The 23,459-nt window shown below is 45.2% G+C and overlaps 1 protein-coding gene across 8 annotated transcripts in view; it reads left to right on the forward strand.

Annotated features, from left to right (window-relative positions):
• Positions 1-23,459, forward strand: part of LOC126396484 (ephrin type-B receptor 3-like) — a 62,339-nt gene that overhangs the window by 34,006 nt on the left and 4,874 nt on the right. For 2 of the 8 annotated variants that reach the window (XM_050054598.1, XM_050054604.1), the window contains exons 3-14: positions 3,901-4,573; positions 8,042-8,197; positions 9,191-9,526; positions 11,851-11,987; positions 12,635-12,797; positions 13,355-13,463; positions 15,055-15,107; positions 15,357-15,575; positions 17,679-17,926; positions 18,491-18,706; positions 20,147-20,296; positions 20,724-20,923. In XM_050054598.1, the coding sequence (XP_049910555.1) occupies positions 3,901-4,573; positions 8,042-8,197; positions 9,191-9,526; positions 11,851-11,987; positions 12,635-12,797; positions 13,355-13,463; positions 15,055-15,107; positions 15,357-15,575; positions 17,679-17,926; positions 18,491-18,706; positions 20,147-20,296; positions 20,724-20,923 (2,660 nt within the window). The remainder of the gene's footprint in view (positions 1-3,900; positions 4,574-8,041; positions 8,198-9,190; positions 9,527-11,850; positions 11,988-12,634; positions 12,798-13,354; positions 13,464-15,054; positions 15,108-15,356; positions 15,576-17,678; positions 17,927-18,490; positions 18,707-20,146; positions 20,297-20,723; positions 20,924-23,459) is intronic. The other 6 variants (XM_050054603.1, XM_050054605.1, XM_050054601.1 and 3 more) reach the window with 5 other exon arrangements.

Genomic DNA, 23,459 nt, shown 5'->3' on the forward strand with positions numbered 1-23,459 from the left:
GTGTGGCCCTCTGACTTGGCCCTTGTGTTTTGAAAGGCGGGCCCCCATTTTTTATTTTTTGTTTTTACCCCAACACACTTGCGGGGACATTCCACCCCAGCTGTTCGGAGTCGCCCACCCTCCTTATTCTCCCCTTCCTTTACTTCCAAGTAACTAAGCACTAATGAAGCCAGACACACTAGCCACCTCGGCTGCAACAATCAGTGGGACAAACCCCCTCACAGCCTTTCGTGCCCTCCTTCCTCATCGTCCTTCCGTCTCCCTATCCGTCCATCTTCCTTTGCCTCCATCTGCCCCCCTCTTCCTTATTAAGCTACAATGCAGCAGCGATGCTCCCACCGGTCCCATGCAGAATGGAACTAAAAAACGCCTCCCCGTTTGTTTTCCAAGCAAACCCACAACAGATGCTCCTTTTCAATAGATATACATACAGTGGAGAGCCTTTTGCACTCCAGAATTCCCACATTACCAATCGAAAGACTCAAGATGAGTCTCTCCCCTGCCTTTTTTGTTTAGTAGCAGAATGTGCCACAGACGGTGGCTGTCCTCGAGTTTTCTACCCTTTTTTCCCTCCTTTTATTTTTCTCGCACACAAATAATCTATTTTCCCTGATGTTTTTGTCTTTAAGCACAATGTATTGTGCGTGTGTTTATTTGTATGCTTTTGAGGTCTTGCAAACGGAGCATCGCAGGCTGTTTTTGTTAGGGGTGACGAGTGTTTAAGACAAACTGATACAGTGGCTAGGAGGACAAACACAACAACATACTGAGAGAGCTTGGGAGGGAGGGAGGGAGGGAGGGAGGGAGACAGCAGTGAGACTTAGACTCGGTAAAATCCACAGAAATGTCCATGCAGATAGAGGGAGACAGCATGTAAGACAAAAAAAAATCAATTTCTTAGAAAAGATCTTCGTAAAAGACCCACTCGCAGACTACACACACTATCCCGGGGATGCTGTCCAGCCAAGTCTGAGTCACAGCATCGCTCTGTTTTTTTCACAGTGTTGCACAACACATACAGATAAAGCATCAGACATAAAGCTTCACAGAGGAAACATAAACTGTGTGTATTTGTGACAGCGAATCCAGAGACAACCAGCACATAAGTGCTACTATTAATGCCACCACTCTCGGTGTAAAAGATAGATAGGTGTGAAAGCTGTTGAATGTGTGTCTGTAAGAGCGCATTCAATTATTGATATGTGTGTGCCTGTGTGTACATGTATTCCTTCTTACTCTTTCCCCTCTGTGTCTGTACTCTGGTATGATGATTTCGCTGTGTCACTGTCTGCATCTGTCTGTATAGCCTGTAGCATCTGTGCATCATGCATGTGTCTGTCAAAGTGTGAGTGTGTGTGCATGTCGACACCTATCTCGAGCTGCACTCGTGCTGTTGCTCAGATTTCAGAATTTCACTATGTCTCCTTGTGTTGTGTGTTTGTGCATATAGCGTATCATTTATCTTCCAAAACAGATGTATCATGAAAGGGGAATTCCACTTTAAAGAAAGGCTCCCCTCAGACCTGGAATAACAGCCACAGGGTTTTCAGAACTATCCGCTGATAACAGTATACCAAGTTAGTTACCTTGTGGAGATAATAACTATTGTTAGGAGCATCATTGTATGCTTCACAGACCCAAAGCAAGCCAAAACATGTTATGAACAAGCTAACACGTCCTTAGAATTAACCTCGGAGAGCTCATATGTACTAACAACAAACAGAAAAATAAAAGCACACATAAGCTTGTTGGGGTTACAGCTTTTCAGCTAATGCAGCTAAAGCTAATAATACTAGTTTATCTCAGTTGTAGCAACGGCTGCTAACACCTAATGTTCGTTTTGAATTCATGTAAGGTTGATGAATGACCAAAGTAATCAAAACATCCATAAAAATGTCCCAAACTCCGGCAGCACAACCTGCGTCTTCACATCCATATTTTGAGTCTTGCCAAAGTACATGCGAAAAATATTTTTCCAGTGGGCCTTTGGACCTTCGAGGAGGGTGATATTGCGTCACAGAAGCATTGTTCATTGTCATCTGCAAGTAAAATTTAAAGCTTTTATTGGAAAGGACAAAGAGAGAATGGAGTGGATCACAAATCTTGCATAACGATTCATCTTGCTGGAAATCGATGCCAAGAAACTTGACCCTTTTTCACATGACCTACTTAATTCATTCAGGCTTGGTAAGCAGGCGCTCGGAGTGTTTGGCCACTGGTGCGTGTCTCGGGGGGGATGACCTCTCTCTAAACACGCACATACACAAACAGACGCACACCTACGCATAGAAACTCCTAAACAAACAGACAGAGCAGGTATACACACTCGAGCAGACAGACTCACACCAGAACATTTAAACAAACACGCACAACCTTTTACACACACACACCCAGGAACGCATTGCAGTGGGTGATTTATTACACTGAACTAAATACCCATTGACACTTCATGCTTTTAGCCATCTCATTGACCTGGTCGGTGATTATCGATTCCCTCTGGTTGCTTCCTCCTTCTCTCTCGCTCTCGCTGGGCCATCGTTTTAATGCCACGGCTGAGCTACGCCCATTCTGCCTCTCTCCCTCATGGCCTCCAGGGTCTGAGATGAATAGCCTTGTCTCCACCACATCCATATCACAGCCTCAATTAAGAAACACAGAGCTCAGACGAAAACAACTGACTCTGGAGAACAAATTGGTGCCTTTATGCAAGAACTTCGACGCAGTCAGATGTTCCGAGGCAAACTTTGGTCCCAGGAGCACAACCATAGACATTTAATTTGTTATAGATGTGTCTTAGCATTAAAGACTTAAGTATTCTAGTCTTTTAGGGGGGCTGAGTGATGTGACAGATCATCCTGTAATCAGACGGCCACAGGTTCAGTCTCATGGATTTAGGTAGCAGGTCTAATGACAGCCATGCACAACTTCAATCTAGCGTTACTTCCTCTCCCTAGCTTTACATTGATCTTTTTAATGTTCCTCCTCATTGTCTTTTAAACGCTTTAATGCGCCGCCATCCCTTATGCAAAACACTTTGCCTTTGTATATGAAGAGTGCTATGCAAATAAACATGCCAGGCCTTGGCTTAACTAAAAAGTAAATGCACTGTTTGTCTGATGGGAAAGGGGAGCAGATCCCTCAGCACACACGCACATGGACATGCACGCGCACAAAGATATATTATACACACAGGAATCGCTATTTGAAGTAAAATGATTTAATCGTGGTGTCCTCATTCGAGATTGAAAAATGCATTAGATTACAGTGTCTCACAGCAAAGATTTTACAGTCTAGTTTGCTCGCGCTCATTTAATGAAGCTGGTAATCAAAGTTTAGAAAATTTAATCCCATTTTATCCTGAGTAATTCACCCCCTGGGTACTGTAGTAGCATTGAAAGATGTAGGGGAGTGTAAAAACCGAAAATCACGAAGGTTAACCGGCGTCTTTATTAGAGGACGTTGCGATCATTGCTCTGTAATTGAAGCGTAATTGGTTGTGAAGCAATGTGGCTGCTACTTCCAAACAGATACGAGGTAAACATGCTGTGGTGGCTCTGTGGTGAGGAGGTGACAGGTTGCTGTAATTGAGATGAATTTGCAGTCCTCGTCCCTGGCTTTTCGCTACACTAACCAGAGATGAAAAGCGTAGCATGGCAAAGGAAAGGGAATGTAATTGAAAATACCCCCCCTCCCAAAAAAGAGAACCCTTTTCTTCTTTCTTTCTAGGTCCTAACCCCTGCCATGTTTCCGCCATTCTTTCTTTATCAGGCAGTGTGACTGAATGTAGCTCTTAGAGTTTTAATACAAGGTGTATGGAGTATCTGTCTGAGTACCTGTCAAAGATATCAATATGTATTTACAGGCTCTAACCTGTTTGTCTTTTCTCTGCTCTCTTTTTAGTGGGAAGAGGTGAGTGGCTATGATGATGCCATGAACCCCATCCGGACGTACCAAGTCTGCAATGTACGTGAGCTCAACCAGAATAACTGGCTACGCAGTGACTTCATCCCGCGAAAGGACGTTCTGCGTGTATATGTGGAGATGAAATTCACAGTGCGCGATTGCAACAGCATTCCCAACATCCCAGGTTCCTGCAAAGAGACCTTCAACCTCTTCTACTATGAGTCTGACTCGGACTCAGCCACAGCCACCAGCCCTTTCTGGATGGAGAACCCTTATGTGAAGGTGGACACTATTGCCCCAGATGAGAGCTTTTCCATGCTTGAGTCTGGGCGGGTAAACACAAAAGTCCGAAGTTTCGGGCCATTGTCCAAAGCCGGGTTCTACTTGGCCTTCCAGGACCTTGGTGCTTGCATGTCGCTCATCTCAGTGAGGGTCTTTTACAAGAAGTGCTCCACCACCATCGCCAACTTTGCCGTTTTCCCGGAGACAGCGACTGGGGCTGAGGCAACCTCTTTGGTTATTGCGCCAGGAACTTGCGTCCCCAATGCCCTGGAGGTGTCCGTGCCATTGAAGCTTTATTGCAACGGAGATGGCGAGTGGATGGTTCCCGTAGGAGCCTGCACCTGCTCAGCTGGTTTTGAACCAGCCATGAAGGATACCCAATGTCAAGGTAAGTGTTTTCACAACAGATATTTGAGGTCAGTCCAGGATTGACTGACCTCAAATACTTACCAAGGCCTATGTTAGCTGCTGAACTGACCCAGAGAGTCCATGAATCTTTACAAAACTGTGTGGTATTTTGTAGCTTATTCCACAGTCTTACCCTACTGGAAGATGGTGGTGGGGTTGGGAGGATTTCCCTATGGCGATCAATAATGTATCACATTATTACTGCTGTGAAAAGTTACATTTGCATTTTAGGCACACAGTATCTGATAGTTCTACGCAGGGTGAATTACAATGAGTACGTGGTAAAGGGTCAAAGTCTTGCTGAAGGACGCTTCATTGAGGCAAATGCCTGTTGTGTCCACAAACCGAATGTTGGGGAGATTGAACCGCTATTGTTTTGGCTACAGGTTACAGCCTCTATCACTAGATTGTCCAGCTGCCACATTATTATGAGCCATTTATTTGCCTTGTATCCTTCGACACATTAATCCAATGACTACAAGGTAGAATAATACACGCTATGACGGTGTCAGCAGGCAGGCTGTTCACTCCTCTGACCTCAGCTTTGCCTGGCAGCTGGTTGCTAAATAAATGGAAATGCAGGGGAGGCTGTCTGTTTCTGAGAGGCCTTATGATGCTTTCAGGTCTGATGGAAAACACGACGGGTTCACAGGGGTTGAGAGCAAGGTGAATTTAAACAGCGAGGTCTCAAATGAAATGGAGTGCAGGTGACAGCAGGAGGAGAGAGTGGGATAAATGGAAATTGCGTGTGTGTTGAGGGGTATGGGGGCGTAAAATTAGGCTCAGGGTGCGTAGGTCAAATGGAGACAGCAGAATGAGATCGCGAGGGGACCTGGCAGGGTTATTGATCGAATGCGAGGTGTCTGTGCATGTGTACAGTGTGTGTGAAGCTTGACTGCCTTGGTTCAGAGGGATCATTCTTCTCCTTAAAGCAGAGAAAGATGAGGCTGGGAAGACCTTTAAGTTCAGTACCCATACTGGTGATCAGGCAGAGAGTGGGTGGATACTTTAAACAGGCAGCTTCTGGCAGACCCTAAATATGTGTGCTCACCTTTAAAAGGAGAGTGTGTGCGTATGTGTTTGAGTGTGGGAGAGAGAGAGGGAGCATAGTAAATCTAAAGGATGGTGTGTGTGGTTAAAAACTCATTTGTTTGCTCCTGGCAGCTCAAGGTTAAAGCCCTGGCGACTGGGTCCTGATAAAACGTTCTCTAATCAAGCTTCACTGGGAACCACATGGGATAAATCCCCCTCTCTTCTTCTCTTCTCACTTTACCTCTCCTCAGGTCCACTCTCCATGCTCATTTCTCATCATCCTTTCGCTATGACTCTTGCTTTCTCTGCTTTCCTGTCCTCATTCCAACATGCAGCATCTCCTCCAGCTCCACCATCGTTCTCTTTCTGCTGTATTAGTCTTTACCTCTGTGTCTCGTTCCTTTCTAATCTGAAGGCCGCTGCGCGCATTAATATGCCAGCAAAGTTACAGTAAGGATGCCTGCATTAATATTAATCGATGAGCCTTTTTTTTGTTGCCTTTCCACTCGTTTGCTGCCCATTTTTCACCTCCAATATTCTTTACTTTTCCCTTCATGCTCCACACTTTCCAATTTCAGCATACATTCTAATCAGTTCCTTAAGCTCTATGTTCTGCATGAACATAGAGCTTAGGATAAGACACAGGGGAGAGCGGAAAGGGGGGCGCCTGCAGGATTAGCATTTTCTATGCCTCCACCTCTTCCACCTCTCCCTCCCTTTTTCTCTAGCCCCTTGTGTCTCCTTCTTCCCCATTCTTCAGTGGTTCCTCTAAGGGGAGAGTTGATGAAAGGAAGAGGATGACCCCTTTACTCACTGGAAGTGATAGATCAGCACTTTCAGCCCTACCCTGAAACAAAAAGCTCCTTTTAATGGGAATGCTCCATCAACATCCTTCGTAAGGCCAACCACGTTCAAAACCTAACACTGTCATCCCACGGGAGTTGAGAAATCGCTTGTAGTTTACTTTGTGTGAACTTAAATGAACTTGAATAGGTCAGGGTACCAAATCAGAGGAGTTGTTCTCCCACCTGGTAAAACTCGAGGTCATTTCTTATCTGTTTATCAAACAGCACTTCCTGTTAGCCAGTGGTGTGGATGACTGTGATTAATGGTGGAAGAACAAATACACTCAGTGCTAATGTACATGGTGCAGTCAACTGGTGGTTTTGTGCTAATATTGAACTTTCAAAAAAAAAACGGTAAAACAGCAGGAGCAGGAAGTGGTCTGCTGTAGATTTGACCTCCAACCTTGGTTGTTTTCAACAGGGAGCGAAAAACAAACGCAGGAGCTATGGTGATGATTATCATTCAGAGGGACAAACATAGCAGTGTGTCCTTGACATTGACGAGCTAACGCACTAGTGGGTCAGCTAATCAACTGGCCCCTGTAAACTTTGCCTGTCTTACCTGCTCTCGTCTTTTTTTATTAAGCACTGCGGCAAACTCATTCATCTTTTAACGAGACAGTTTATCAAAGATATGGAGCCTGCCAAAGTGTTCTGGATCACAGTGCCGCTGTCAGTATTTCCCTGCACGTCTGCAACTTATCACCTGAGTTATAAACTTCCAAACAGTGGCTATAAATGGAGAAAGGGCATTTACAAAGGCCAGCAGTGTTTTCGTCTGATTAACTAGGCTTCCGCCAATGGAGAACCGGTTTGGGTAAAACAATGTTGAAGGCAGTTTTGTGTAGGTCTCTACTGGGATGGATCTTACAGACAGAAGAATGCAGACAAAAGCCTCATAACACTGAGTATATTGAAGTGATTTGTGGCCAGGATGGCGTGTGTTTGTGTCGACATGTATCTTTGCACAGTTGTGCCAAGACCCATGTTTGTGTACACCTCAGCATGTGCTGTGTGAGCCTCTCTGATTCTCTGTGTGTATATGTTTATATGTGTTTCATAAAAGACTGAATTCAGATGAAAGCGCCATGCCAGGGTTTTGGCTCTGAGGGTCGTGTATGTAATTTGGGTTGACAGTCTCATCGTGTGAGCACGGGTTTATGCAAACAGCAACATGCTGCTCAAAACCCTCTTCTTTTCCCACTACAGTTTGCCGAGGATCCCTCGTCCATCAGGAAAAAGGGAACATGTGGCGACAGAAACAAATCATGCGCACACATGTATATAAACAAACACATGCTAAACACATCAAAGAAGCTGCTTTTACCAATGAGCTGGAATGCTGTTAAATTATCCACTATAGTGAAGACATTACATCCTGTTGTGAAGGCTTGCATACTAAAGCTGAGGATAAGTGAGAGTAAAATTCAGTATTTTCATCGCAGAATGAGAGTGGCCTCCTGCCCATTTGGAAAATGTGACCCACACAAATGTAATAGAAGTGTAGCAAAAATTGTTTTACCTTAATTATTCACACTTTTCTCTTTCCATTTTCTCTCTTTTGCCATCAGCTTGCAGCCCTGGCACCTTCAAGTCTAAACAGGGAGACAGCTTCTGCCTGCCCTGTCCAGCCAACAGCCGTGCCAGCTCAGGGGCATCCAGCATTTGCTCCTGTCGAAATGGTTACTACCGCTCAGACACGGATTCTCCTGATTCCCCCTGTACCAGTAAGTAAAGACTGCTTTCAGCCGACTGAATGGCATCAGCATGTTTTAAAGTCACGCTGTTATTGCCATGCTTTTGGAAACCCAGACAGAATTAGATGCATACCACATATTCAGACAGTAATCGAATGTATTTTTATCCATAAAACAAAATTCTTGACTTGTGTGGTAAAAGTCTTTCAAACTTTCCTCTTTGAATTTTAGTCCTCAGCGGCTGATAAAAGCCCTCAGGAGTACGTTCCCACCATGCCACACAGATGGCAAACAAGTCTGCTTGCTTTCCCAACGTTATCCGAAACATTATCGTCCAACCCCTCCCCCGCCCGCCTCCCCGGGAAGTCTATCTGTACTCGATGCAGCCATCCCTTTGCAGACAGAGAGCGGAGGAATTTTTCTAGCTGCAGTGCCTTCGTTAACAGCAAACACGCACACATAGGAGCTAATTCATTGGTGAAGAGAGAAGAAGATCCTTTTTTCTGTTGCTGGGGTGGGGGGCTGATTCTCCCACAGTGCAGCGAGAGATAAGGCTCCGGTAATTGGATAAGAATTGCCAAGGCTCTGCCAATAGTTTGTCTCGCTCGTCCCCCCCAGCACTTCACACACAGACACACAGAGTGGAAATGAGCATGCAATTCAAATTTGAACTCCTGTCCTTTTTTTTTTTTTTTTTTTTTTAAAAGAACTGCTGGAACAGACTCTTGTTATGTGGAAGAAAAAAATGTTCTAGTTAATGCATGAAAAATGTACTAATACCACAGCACAAGAAAAATTCTTGGGTCATGAATTGCATTGATAGCAGCTATGGAATAATGAATGTATGTGTGCACAATGATATGTAAACTGTGTTTTGCAATATGAATCTCTGCCTATTGTCAGCGTGTCTCTGTACTGTCACCAAGACAAATTTCTTAACACCTATTGTGCATGGAGATTAAATTTGCTCTCATTCCAAACCTATTTGCCTCATCTCATCCACACTTTACTTCTCTTTTGCAGCTGTTCCCTCAGCACCACGCAGTGTCATCTCCAGTGTTAACGAAACCTCGCTTGTGCTGGAATGGAGTGACCCTCGTGACTTGGGTGGCCGGGAAGACATCTTCTACAACGTCATCTGTAAGAAGTGCCTGCCTGAGCGGGGAATGTGCTCGCGGTGTGACGACAACGTGGACATCTCGCCGCGCCACCTGGGCCTGACCCAGCGCCGCGTCGCCGTCCGTAACCTACAAGCCCACACCCAGTACAGCTTCGAGATCCAGGCGGTCAATGGTGTTTCTAACAAGAGCCCCTACTCGCCTCAGTTCTCCGCGGTGAACATCACCACAAATCAGGCTGGTAGGTGCAGCTGCAGCCTCATGGCTTACCTGTCAGAGATCAATATTGAACTTGTAGGCATTGCCAACTTTCAAAGGCTGGAAGAAGATACAAAAGAATGTCAGAGAATACGTTCTGCGCTTAAGAAGTAGAGATCAATTTCTTGTATGCATGTAGGAGTGTGTTACATATTTCCCCTTTGAACAAGGATTGAGAAGGAAGACATTCTTCTGAATGAGCTTAGAAAGGGACCTTTTTCACACGCCCACAGCATGCTCTGTACTAACACTGCTGCAAATAGCAATAGCGAGGCAGTGTGTATTCAAAGTGTTGAACCCTCAGTATTCTAGCTGCCCACTGCTTCCAACCCACCACTCCTCCAGCCCACAGCAACAACAGTAACTAGGCCAATGTAGCAATCAGTGCTGAGATAAAAAACGTTTTTGTGTACAGAAGACTGAAACCCAGCTGATGTATACAGGACAATTCAAGGTAGTAATAACAAGCTGTTGCATTTGATCCTCTTAACACTGAGATGCACAACGTATATCAAATGCAGGGTTAATTATTTTGGATTAAAATAGGTAGACAGGTCTATGTGGTTGGTTAGTGGGTAGGTAGGTAGATCATTTTTGCAATTACTTATGGAAATTTAGCAATTTTAGTTGGTTCGGTTTACCTCAAATAACCTCAGTGCTGCCTTAGTTCTTGGGTCGGTCTCTTTGTTGAGGTTCTCCCAGGCTCTTAAACTGTGCCTTGGGTGTGTTTAGCCGCTATGTTAAATTTACTATTTCTGCAGGCTTAGACAACACCAAGGATTATCCCCTTCCTCCGTCCCCCATCATTTCTCCTCTGTCTCCATGGCCTTGTCCTCCTCACCTCTAACCTCCTAAAAGATGCTTTAGGAATGCCTTCTGTTTGCCCGTCTAGGACCCAAAGGTCCTACAGGGCCCCACGTGAGGGTTTCATTGTTTTACAAGGGGCTCACCACTGGACTGACAGGGACCACTGTCCATCTTTGGGTGCTCGGGGTCAGTTGGGTGCAAAAAAAAGAGGTGAAGGGAAAGGAGGGGCCAAGAGAGCATCAACTGTGATCAGATTATCCCCTGGTGTTGTCCCAAGACCATCCCTGCATGTGCATTCACCTTTTAAGAACCAAAATAAATACTAGGGCGGTGATAAGCCCCAGGGGCCACCACCATGGTTACTTCAACGTCTTCTCCCGGAGGAGGGCCCCTAATCCCCTGGCTAGAGTAACCAGGGGATCTGCCTAGGAAGCATTGTCTTCTGGAGGAGAAAGAGAGATGTGGTGGGCCTGGGCGGATGGCATGGGAGGGAAAGAGGCAGGGGAGGGAAGGTTTGGGGAGCAGTGAGAGAGAAACAGAAGGATGTCTGGCCACAAACACAGGCAGCAGAAGGAGAAAGGAAATGCAAGGGGGAGGATGAAAGAACTAAAAACTGGGGATTAAAAAGCTTGAAGGAAGGGAGACAGACTGAGACAGAGCGGAGATGGAGGTCTGCAGTGGTGAAAGGGAAGATGAAAAGTGGAGAGGAGGACGGGGGAAATTAAAGAAGGTGATTGGTGTGCATGTAGGAAAAAGTGAGGAACTTAAAGTTTGAAGAGAAGGTACCACTGGAGATTGACAGTTGAAGTTATGAAACAAAAGCGATGGAGCAGACTGAGAGGAGGGAGTGAGTCAGAGGTACAGAACAAGCCTGAACTTAGAAAAGAGGAAAGAGAGACAGGGAGGCAGACAGCACTTGGCCATTAATAGGCACATGTGAACAAAGCATGAAAAGCTCAGGTGCATGTGTGTTTTATGTTTCACGAAACAGTGCATGCATGTACATGTACATATATGTGCAATACATAATGCATATCCTGAAGGCTAGACACAGAGGAAAACATGAGTGTTCCCAAACACTTCCTTGAGAGTTTGGAGCAAAAGTGCAGCAGTAGTTCAGCAAGCATGCAGTTAAATGAAAAGTGAAAAGTCTACATCTGTATGTGTGTGCTTGCCCCTTAGCTTGCCTACAGTTGGTGTATGGCAGAGGGAACTGCATGTACCAGAGACTTATCCATCAGTTTTGCAGTTTGATTCTCTTGTCACAGGAGAATTAGACATCCCCTCTCCCTCCCGGAGGACTCTGGGAGGGAGAATTTGAGCATTAGTGGGGAATGGTTCTGCATACTAACTATTGGCCAAAGCTTTTCACAAAGCCCACAGCCTAAGACTTTGTATTTGGGCTTCTGTGGACATACAAAGGGCATAGAACTTGAGGAGACATAACATAGAAAACGATAAATAAAGCGGATTTTCCTTTATTTATTTTGCCCCGTGTAGCTCCATCTGCAGTGCCCACAGTTCACCTGATGGCGGCCACAGCGAGCACCATGAGCCTGTCCTGGCTGCCTCCAGAGAAACCCAACGGAATCATTCTGGATTATGAGATTAAGTACCATGAGAAGGTAAGCGGCAATGTAAGTCAACGCCTCTAATTCAATCCAATTTCATTGACTTGCATGGTCTCTGTTTCATCTGTGTTTCTGTAAATTTGGAAGACAATGCCTCCGCTGATAAACACATGGTTGCAGTGAGGCAAGTCACCATTTCCAATCTTAGCTTGTGTGATCATCCTCGCCTACTTATTCCCCTCTTCCCATCCCTCGATCCCTCCTTCCTTTTTCTCTCTTTCTCTCCTCCCAATCCGTTCCCATATTTCTATTATGCTTTGCCCTTTTCTGTACCCCTAATTCCATTTCTCTCTCTTGCCCTCCCTCTTATCCCCCGTCCTTACTCAATCCATGCATTAGAAAGTTTCTGTATTTTCCAGGGGCCCAGACATTTGTGACTGGATCTGCCTCGGGGAGAGAACAAAGACACTCAGTGTATATCAGCTCTGTTTGTTGTCATGTCCTCCTCCCATTGGATTAACTCACCGGCTACAATCTGTCTCTCTCTCTCTCTTGCTCTTGTCTCCATATTTTTCACACGCCTGCATGGTTTGATTGGTCTGCCATGTAAGGGAGGGTAGGGCATCAGAGAGGGGATGATGATGATGAATGGGACAACACAGGGGGCTGCTATTTGGTATTGTTTTCATCACTGACTGTCTTTGTCTCTGCAGGATCAGGGTGAGGCCATTGCCCATACAATGACTGCCCAACGGAGCAACGCCCGCATTGAAGGTCTCAAGGCTGGTACGCCATATGTGGTGCAAGTCCGTGCCCGAACAGTAGCCGGTTACGGCCGTTACAGCAGCCCAGCCGACTTCAGCACCAACCTGCAAAGTATGTTACTCCCATACCTACTTCATTACTCAGGGATATATTGGGATATTTGTGGCTTAGCAGCAATACCTCTATAATAGTGCTGTGCATAAGCTTATGAACATAATGGAGGCTCAAAAGCTTATAGAGCCAGAAGCTACTATGCCTATTTTTCACGGAAAAAGACTGAAATCCGTACAGAGAAAATGACTTATGATTTAGTGAAAATCTACCATTGCCTAGCAATCAGTCAACGTATCAGCCTCAGTCTTGCTCTACATCATACTCAGCCTTAATCAGACACAGAAAAGAACTGAATAGTCTATGTCACAGTTTTCATAAATGCATTCAGTAGTCCTGGGTTGCTCTGCATTCTGCTTAACACAGCCTGAAGAACACAAGGGCATGGCTACCTGTGTAAGCATACAATTATGAAGTGGGCGTGAGAGGCATACAAGCCTATAGTTAGACTTCGAGCAGAGCACAGACTGGCACAGTCTTCAGCTATACGAATGGATTGCTGCTAATGTTTGTGACAAGTTCTCTAAGTAACCACTTTTTCTCTTTGACACCTAAAGCTGACCCTCCAAAGTCATGGCAGGAGCAGCTGCCACTCATCGTGGGATCAGCCACCGCCACCTTGGTCTTCATCATTGCAGTTGTGGTCATTGCTATTGTCTGCCTCAGGTCAGAATCTAAATCCTCTCTTATCCTCTTAAAAAGTCAGAACATGTGAAAGATGAGCATGATGGAAAAGCGCATCTACACTGAGTCATTTACTCTGTAGTAAACAAAAGCAGCAAGGACATACAGAAACATTTATGGAAAACATTTTTCCTTCAAGTTGGAAAAAAAAATTGAGATAGCTTCAAATGTCAACTTTGTTTGCATGTCCTCCAAACCACCCCAGAACAGTCTCAGCGGATTGCTGTGCCACCTGTGAGGCCGCTGAATGCCAGATTAGCCTTCTGAATCTGTGAATAGTAAACAGCTTTGGCCAAAATGCTACTTTGCTCACTGGACACAGCATGGTGGAGCAGCTGTTGGGCCTGATAGGCCTGTCCTCATGGCCCAGCACTCAGAATCAACTGTGCGTTTGCCCGACCACAAAGAACCCAGATGCGCCCCTGTCTGCTGGGCCCAATTGACTGGGAAGATGCGTGCGGCGTGCTCGCACCTTTCAAAAAGTCTGACACTGCATCAGCTGGGTCTAACCACACTCGTTTATCCTTATACCACTCATTTGTCAGGCAGCAAATGCAGTGCATGTGTGTATATAGGTGTGAAAGGTTGGCACCCACCGCTGACTAGCGCCCACTGGGTTCCCTCCATAAGCCAGTTCAGGCAGCGGCTGACAAGCGTGGGCATCGGTCACGCTAGACTGAATAATAATCTCCCTTGCTCCCCCACCTCTCCCTCTCGCTTCTTCGCTCGCCTCTATTTTCACACCGCTACATTGTGTCTCTCTCAGGGTCTTGGCTTAGCCACTGCTCCGACTGCCACAGAAGAAGAGGGAGAAAATAGTTATAATACAAAACGCAGAGCTTCGGCATATTCCGGAACCGAATTAGAATTTGAAATAAGATGCAAATCACCATCGGGTATTATTGCCCTGGTTACTGGTTAGACAACAAAGGAAGCACATTAACATGTAATTTCAACAACCCAGCCCCCTCGCTCTGTCATCGTCTTTGTGCCCCCCCACCCCTGCCTTGGTGCAGAAGGGACACGTGCATGAAGATGAGGATATAGAAACTGAGAGATATGGGTAAAAGAGAGAAGAGAAATGGTGAAAAGGGAAAGAGAGAATGACAGCAGAGAGAGAGAGAGAGAGTCCATGAGGAGAAAATAAGCGGCAGATTGAATTGAAACGAACAGTGTGATGTCTGTAGGGTGAGAAAAGGCGAGACAGCTGAGCTTGCTGTTTGAGTCCGCTTTTGTCTCGGTTGCTCATTTTGGGGGTACCGAGAGTGAATGGCTTTCACTTGCTTGCTTCAGACAATGGTATGATATCTTTTTGTTTAGACTCATGTTACAGTCCCCAAGTATGAATCATTGTACCACCAGGCATTGATCCAATCTTTATCTGCAGTGTATCCCTTGCTTCCGATGCAAAAAAGACAAAACATTTTCCCCAAGCCACGTCTAGCGTGGCTACATCTCTGCAGACATTATTAGGGATCTTTTTTCCTCCTCCCGTCTTTGTTCCTTTCCGGTACTTGCGCCCTGCTGTGTGAAGTCCACGTGACTCAGTTTGTGTTTTCATCTTCCTCAACAGAAAGCAGAGAAATGGTTCAGAGTCGGAGTACACAGAGAAACTGCAGCAGTACAGTAAGTCTCTTTGCTGAGATGGCCCTCCTTTTTGCATTATTTACACTCCAGCAGCATTATTCCTATACTTCTGCTCAGTCATTACTATTAGCAATGACTGAGCATCCCCAAACACTTAGGGTAGCTTACAGATCTTCCTTTGATCGATAATTGGTTGATAAAGAATACGTTTTTAGACCTTTACATGGAGGTATCTATTGTTAAACTTATATTTGACGTCATAGATTCACTTTCCTGTTCTTGCCACTGAATCCCCCATAGTAACACCGGGAATGAAAGTCTACATCGACCCCTTCACCTATGAGGACCCCAACGAGGCCGTGCGCGAGTTTGCCAAGGAGATTGATGTCTCCTGCGTGAAGATCGAGGAGGTCATCGGCGCAGGTAACCCACCAAAGCTCCTGAGCTACAGGGGGAAGACTGCTAGTCACCTCCAGGCCATACCGTTAGAGGACTTCACACCAAGCGGTACTTTCACTCAATTCATCGCTAGCCCTCTCCTTGCTCCCTCCCCTCCCACACTCGTCATCTCTTAGGAACCCCTTTTTTTTACAGTCTTACAGATGTCTCCAGCACTCTGTGTTTAAAGCATTACTAGCTTTATGTCCTCTCTTAGTTAGCATCACTCACAGTCCTAGCACCCTTACGTTGTTTACCATGCCATGTGCATTTAGATTAGCTGTAATACCTATTGTATGGTGGATTATCATTTCACAAATTCACCCGTGTCCTTAAAATGGAGCCCAATCCTGGATTGAGAGACACGTTGTGTATGGAAATTCATTAAGTTTAAATAAGTATGGAGCAGCAGTCATTTCTAACTGATTGAAAAATATTCTTCAATCTAATGGAAGCAGATTTTTGGACAATGCAAAACTAAAGCCCCATACAGACAGGATTTATTTCCCGAGGGAAGATGTTAATCCTGTCCGAGCGCATGTGTGTGGTTTTCACTCTTATCTCTTCCAGTATTAATTACAGCCCTATTGTTTTCTGGCACACTTGTTGGACCCCCTTTTTTCCCCATTTTCCGATACAGATAGACACTTTCCCTGTTAAGATGTAACTCCCAAGTATTTGCACATTAACATCCCTGCTTCCCTTTAAAATTGTTGAGCAGTCACCTGCATCTGAGTTCTGCAGGGTGTAACGAAAGTATTTTACACAACCCCCATAACTTGGTTACTCACATACAGTTGTTATTGAAAGCCCATATGGAGAATCTGACCCTACAGGCTTATCAAATGGGTTATGGCTATCTTTAAATTAAACTGTTTTATGTGTAGTAGCCTGGGGAATGTGTCTGGTTGTACAAAGCAATTCCTGTTACCATGGAGCATGGCTAATATTTATATCCTGCATCTCCCTGAAATATTAATCCCGTCTGGCTGGGGCGTAGAATATTAAAATATTTCTTGTCCAGGATTGGCCATCTGTGACTCTGCCCACTTTTTAGTGTCTTGAGAACCTCTTTATGAAAGAGTGCTTCTGCTGGATCACTATATTAACCCCTGTGCCTGGCATTATGTGGTTGTGTCCCCTCCTTTAGAAACCCTCCCTAACATTTGATGTTGTAGATAGTAAAATATTTTATGTATCTGACATATTTGATAGTAATATCTCTGCTCAAAAGCTGCAGGACTGTGCCAATTGAGGTTGAGTTTTCTTAGCATTGTATCTGAGCCAAAATGGAGGACGTTGTGATGGCAGAGATGGGAGTCCCTACTACTGCTTCTGCTACTACCATTACTACTGCTACTACTACTACTACGACAGCTCTTCTACTTCTGAGGCTACTACTTGAAACCCGTCGCTTCCCAGCATTCACCTTTAAAGTGACGAACCCTCAACCCCTGTCTTCCCTTTCCCCCTCCTCTCCTCTACCCCCTTCCTCAATCCATCCCTCCATTCCTCCATCCCCTGCCCTCTCCCCCCTGACTTCCCTCAACTCTGTCACCCTTGCACCCATGTTGACACACATCGCTCTCATCGCCTAATTTCTCTTGCATTCTTGCACACGCTTGGTGTAGACTCTAAACGTAAAGCGTCCACAACCCCAAAAACCCCCAAGCTTCTGTCTCCACCTATCTCCTCCTCCTGTGCCCGCTTCTCCAGCCACTCCGAAGCTTAGCACCCCCACCCCCCTGCCCCCGATCCTTCCCCTCGTCCTCCTCTGTCCCTCAGCTTCTCACACCGTGTCACTCTTCAACATGCGTTATTTTTTTTTTCAACTCTACATCTTCTCACATTTTGTCATCATGCCTCAAACTCACCACGCTGTTTCATTTAATCAGTAGCTTAACAGCACAAAATCATTGTATGCTCCCCCATCACCACCATCCCTTGACAATGGCCTAGAGTCCTGGCTTCTCTTGCAGTCCCCCCCTGTCCCACCCCTCCTGCTACCCTTCCCTGGCTCCTTGGTTCTAACCAGTTAACTGTCCCCTCTCCCCTCTTTTCCCCCACTCTCCTTCACTCTTCCGTCATGCCTCTCTCCCCTCCCTCTCTCTCTCTCTCTCCTTCTATTCCTCTTTTGCTGTTTCTCTGGCTGGCTCGCATGGGCTCTCACAGGAGAGTTTGGGGAGGTGTGTCGCGGTCGCCTCAAGTTGCCCGGGCGCCGAGAGATCATCGTAGCCATCAAGACCCTCAAGGTTGGCTACACTGACCGCCAGAGGCGAGACTTCCTGTCTGAGGCTTCCATCATGGGCCAGTTCGACCACCCCAACATTATCCGTCTGGAAGGCGTGGTCACCAAGAGTCGGCCAGTGATGATTGTGACCGAGTTCATGGAGAATGGAGCACTGGACTCTTTCCTAAGGGTGAGAAAAAAAGCCGGCACACACGAAGACATTACACCCAAGAATAGCTCTAATATCAGCTACTCCTTGTAACACATGTATCTGTGATTTCATCAATAATACAACACTATCCAACATATAAGCCAATCCAGATCTGCTTGATCTTGCTTTTAGTTATCTCACTTTCTTTGGAGACATAAAAGGTCCTCTTAAGCTCTGCTGCAAAGCCCACAATGGTTATCTGACAAATGCTGCATTCGGGCGATTGGTGACATTTACAAAGAGCTCAGTCTCCAATGAATCACTGCCTCAAAGTCATATCGTACATTGTCTGCCAGAGAAAGGCAAAGGGAGGAATGGAGGATGGATAGGTAGAAAAGAGAGAGAGACGTTACAGTGTAAAGTGATAGGAGATGAAAGATGTAGGTGAGAGAACATATGCAAAGAAAGTACTGTAAGACACACAGAAAAATAAAGACAGGTAGGACACATACAGGTAAAAAAGGAGACAAGCATATACTCCTTTGAACATGCAACCTTGATCTACAATCTACCCTTGTCGTTCTCTCCCTCTCCCTTTGCCAGCTCAATGACGGGCAGTTCACAGTGATCCAGCTGGTTGGCATGCTGCGTGGTATCGCAGCAGGCATGAAGTACCTGTCAGACATGAACTACGTACACAGAGACCTGGCTGCCCGTAACATCTTGGTCAACAGTAATCTAGTGTGTAAGGTGTCTGACTTCGGCCTATCTCGCTTCCTCGAGGACGACCCTACAGACCCCACCTACACCAGCTCCCTGGTGAGTCCGAGAATAAGTGTGTGTGTGTATGTGTTTGTGTAAGTGTATTCATGTTTAAAATCAATGTTTAAAGGTGCTACATGTAACGTTTTAACATTGATGCATCACCATTATATTAGTTAGTCTATTTTACAATTGAATCCACGGCATTGCCAAGTATGGGTGTATTCAAAAAATAGATCTGTGTCAAGTCTGTTCCCACATGGCATGACCATCATGGGTAGAAAGGGAGTTTTATTTTTTTGCTTCTCACTGTGGATGGCAGATGCAGGAGGGAAGAAATTAGAACAGTTGAAACAATTAACTAAACAAATACATATTGCAGCTAAATTAGTGTTCATCCCTACAAAGGTGGGACATGTGACTGAAGTAAATTTCCAGAAACTTTGCCGGATCCTCTGGAAACAAATTACTGTAATGCCTTAGAGGTTGACTCTGGCTCCTGGTCTTGTACGAAATAACATTAAGAACTGCCAAAGCGGGTAAAGGAACACTTCACCCACAAAATGACCATTTGTATAGCAATTAGTCATGCCCCATTACCTTGAAATTGTGAAGAAAGCTTTGGTGTTTTCCATGCCTCCATTAAAAACGGTGAATATTTTGATTTATTGATTAATGGGGTCTGTGTTTAGCAAGAGCACGACAGTATCAACACATGCATCTACAAACCTTCATACAATTCATGCAGTGTAATCCAACTTTCATGTATCCAGTCATATGCTCAGTACTTCCCAAACACATGCTTCTTTACTAAAACTTATTTAAAACTGAACTGAAAGTGAAACTTATCTTATCTGAGCACACGACTGGATGAATGAGCCCTGGATTAAACTGCACGAGTTGTGTGACAGTTTGTAGACGATGTCTTGTTTTAGCTTAAGCTTAAAAGTATTCGTCATGACTTCAAGGTTGCACATCATGACTAACTGATTTGCAAATGGTCATTCTGTGGGTGAGGTATTCCTTTAACGCACATAGGATAGGGTCCTTTGAGACTGAGTATAACTGTCAAAAATTAGCATGAGATCTGGTATAAGATAGGCAACCTTGTTTGGCCTGCACACAGAAGTTTAGTTTGAGTGTTTCTGGGTGTGTAGACTTCTATCTATCTATCTATCTATCTATCTATCTATCTATCTATCTATCTATCTATCTACGATGGTGATGTATCAATGTTAAAAACTACAGTTTGTAGCACATTAAATATTCTTCTAGCTTCACGTGTTTGTACATCATTTCTCTGTAACTCTGTTACTAACCTTGTGTGTGTACGTGGTGTTTGGGGTTGTACAGCATGCACCCATGTGTTGTGCATCAACACTTCCCTTAGACTGTGTTTTTCTCACCCTCTCTCTCCCTCTTGTATGTGTGTGATTCTGTGTTTGTGCTCCATCCCTCCAGTATTTCATGCTCACCTACTCATTCGCATATCCACAGGGGGGGAAGATCCCCATTCGCTGGACAGCTCCTGAGGCGATTGCCTACAGGAAGTTCACCTCAGCCAGCGATGTGTGGAGCTACGGCATCGTCATGTGGGAAGTGATGTCGTACGGCGAGCGGCCGTACTGGGACATGAGCAATCAAGATGTAAGTTGATAGGAGGATTTTTATTTTTCTGTAATGTGAAATATAAACACTTAATGTGACATTTGTGTATATAATTTGTAAGATAAGTCATTCTGTTGAAATATTCAGCATTTTGCACTTGAATATAGATATAAAAAACATTTTCAACCACTTCTGCTATTACTGTCCGAAAGCCATTCTCTCTCTATATACCCGCCCACAACTACCGCTGAAAGCTGATCTTTCTCTGGCCCTTATTTCTATGCATTCCCGACAGCATTTTTTTCTGTTTATCTCTGACTCTCACATCATTTCCCTCATTCATCCTCTTCTGTCCTCCCTCACTTGCTATTTTCATCGACCCATCTCTCTCCTTGTGTTCCGTCCTCCCTCTACACCGGACTCGGTGATTAGAAGTGATTGTGATTTCTCTGTCGTCCTTCCTCAGGTGATAAATGCCGTGGAGCAGGACTATCGACTGCCCCCACCCATGGACTGCCCCACAGCACTGCACCAGCTCATGTTGGACTGCTGGGTGAAAGAGAGGAACCTGCGACCCAAATTCACCCAGATTGTGGCCACGCTGGATAAGCTTATCCGCAATGCTGCCAGCCTCAAGGTGGTCACCAACAGCACACAGTCCACTGGGTAAGTTGTAATATTCTGACATTAAAAAGTGTGTTGGCAGTATGAAGTTCAGAATCAGTATGAAAGCTCTGTCAAAGCTGGAAGCTGGTGATTATAGAAATAAACTGAGATAGTGTTTCATATGGTTTCTCTGGAGGTCCTTGTTGAGTTTTATTAGTTGAATTAGTGGTCTTCCTAAAGGGCAATAATGTCTCACTATGGTCATTGCATAATGGATATTAGTGCTGATTGCTTTCTAAAAATCTTCGGTCATATTTGGAGGAGACCTGCTGGACTCTGGTGATATATTACAGTAATAGGTTATTAGTTTATTGAATTAAGTCACTTGACTTTTCAGCTGTGAGATTACTGGCCGAGCCATTTCATTTGCAGCCGAGCCAGAGCAACCGCGATAACCATTTCCACTGTGCAAATATTCCTTATCCAAGTAGATACGGTGCATGTGTGCATGTGAGTCACTCTGACTCAGCTGTAACAATCTTTTAACTCCTATAAAGTGCAGATTTCTTCCCATGCAACTCTTTAGTTCTCACAAATGCAGCCCGGGCCATTATGCAAATCCAAATTACCATCGCTCGATACGGCCCCTTAAAGCAACTCGTCTGCCAACTGGGAGCTCAATCAATGATGTCACATCTACATTTAGCTGCACTACCTTCCCCTTGCAACCTGTTTCTTGGAAAGAATTTGGAGGATAGAAGGTGGCGGAGTTGGAGCGACAGGGAGGGGGATGACCTACCTATCTGTCCCTGCATCAGGGTCTTTCTGTCCTGAGGGAGGGCCGCAGACAATCCTGGTTTGGGCTCATGGGGGAAACCAGGGTCTCGGTTGGCCACCAGAGTGACGTTCTTAGAAGATTAGGCTTGCGGTTAATTAGCTCGATTAAGGCGATGCAAAAAAGAGATGGGAGCGCCTTTTAATTAGCCACTAACGAGATTTTAAACGGGCCAGCGGAGAGGTGGCCTCCTGCCGACAAACCTAACAAGGGAGGAGTGAGAGATGATACCGCCGTCCTGGTCGGCATTGAAGGGTGGCTGGAGGTTAGCTAACGCTGTCTGGGATAAAAGGCCTTTGCTTGTGTGTGTGTGTTTTGCGTATTTGACATGACTGTAGATGTAAAGTGGAAGGAGCAGCTGAGGTTTGGTGATGCTTCTGGCAACAGTGTAATGAGACGTTTCTGTGTTTTCCCTTCTACTGTTCGGTCTCTGTTGTAAATGCAGGAACTCATACTCTCTAAACTTTTTGATACTGTGCTCACATGAATTCAGGCAGATAGTAGATGGCAAAGCAGATATCATTTTAGTGTGCAAGAGCATGATGGTAACATTAGGTGGAGCCGGCAGAGAATACTGAGAACAGTAGACGGCATTGCTGTCCAATGTTAAAATGCTTCAACTTTTTACTGTCCTGCGCAAAGGATTTCATAACCGCATGTTACGTAGCTGCCCTGGGATAGTCTGGCGATTTGTCCAGGGTGTACCCCGCCTCTCACCCAGTGTCAGCTGGGATAGGCTCCAGCCCCCCTGCTACCCCTAACAGGATAAGCGGTCATGGAAAATGAATGAATGTTATGTAGCTGCCACATACAAAGAGAAAACATTTGGACATTTACTGGACATGACTGAAATAATCACACAAAATAATAAAAATCAAATCATTCTATTTAATTCCATTCTGTGTAAACACTTTGTCATAACCATAGCAACATATGGTCATGCGTGTTTTGTTTTGCCATCCTGTCCTTCTGTCGGACTGTTAATTTTTCCCATGCCATCCAGAAAGACTTCTCCATCTGCCATCTACTAAATTCCTGACTCCCTGTGAATGCAGCATAAGCCTTTGGAGAAACTTCGACAGCCCCAACCTGACCTTGAATTTACACTTGGCCTGTAACTGTCTCGCTAGCACGCGTACAATATTACCCAGCGTTCCTGCTGTGTTTCTGCTTGTGGCTCACATGTGACCGGCTATAGTCTGGACCCTTTTGAAGCCAACTTTAGAGAGGAGGAGGACTAACAATACTCCATTAAGAGAAGCCAGAGTCTGGCGTTAACGACGGCCTGAGGCCTTGGGCTCCGAAGCGCAGGCCTTATTAAAAATCACTCCATCTACACCACTCAATGGAGCCTCTGTATCACTATTATTAACTCCCCCCTCCATGCCTTTTCTCTTTTCTCCCTCTTTCTCTCTCCATTCCTCTTTTAATTGTTAATGAATCTAATGCCATCAAAAAGGATGACAGGGATCAACAGAGCAGAGAGGAGGGGAGACAGTGGCGCTCTTTCTCTTTAGCCTGCTACCCTCATCTGTTTCTCCTCCTTTCGGCTCCCCGCACCTCCCTGTCTCCCCCCCTCCACCTCCACCTCCTCTCTTGTTCATCCGCTCCACTTCTTTCTGAGTTGTAGCACAGTTTTATTAAAACTCCCAAGGTGGCCTCTTTATCTACAGCATTGATCAGCGCGGGGGGGGTGAGGTACTTTTTTAAAAAGGCCATTTTGGGCTGTTAACAGGTGTGGAGGAACATGCAAACACAGAC

The sequence above is a fragment of the Epinephelus moara genome, chromosome 10 (assembly GCF_006386435.1).
Source record: "Epinephelus moara isolate mb chromosome 10, YSFRI_EMoa_1.0, whole genome shotgun sequence".
NCBI classification, from domain to species: domain Eukaryota; kingdom Metazoa; phylum Chordata; class Actinopteri; order Perciformes; family Serranidae; genus Epinephelus; species Epinephelus moara.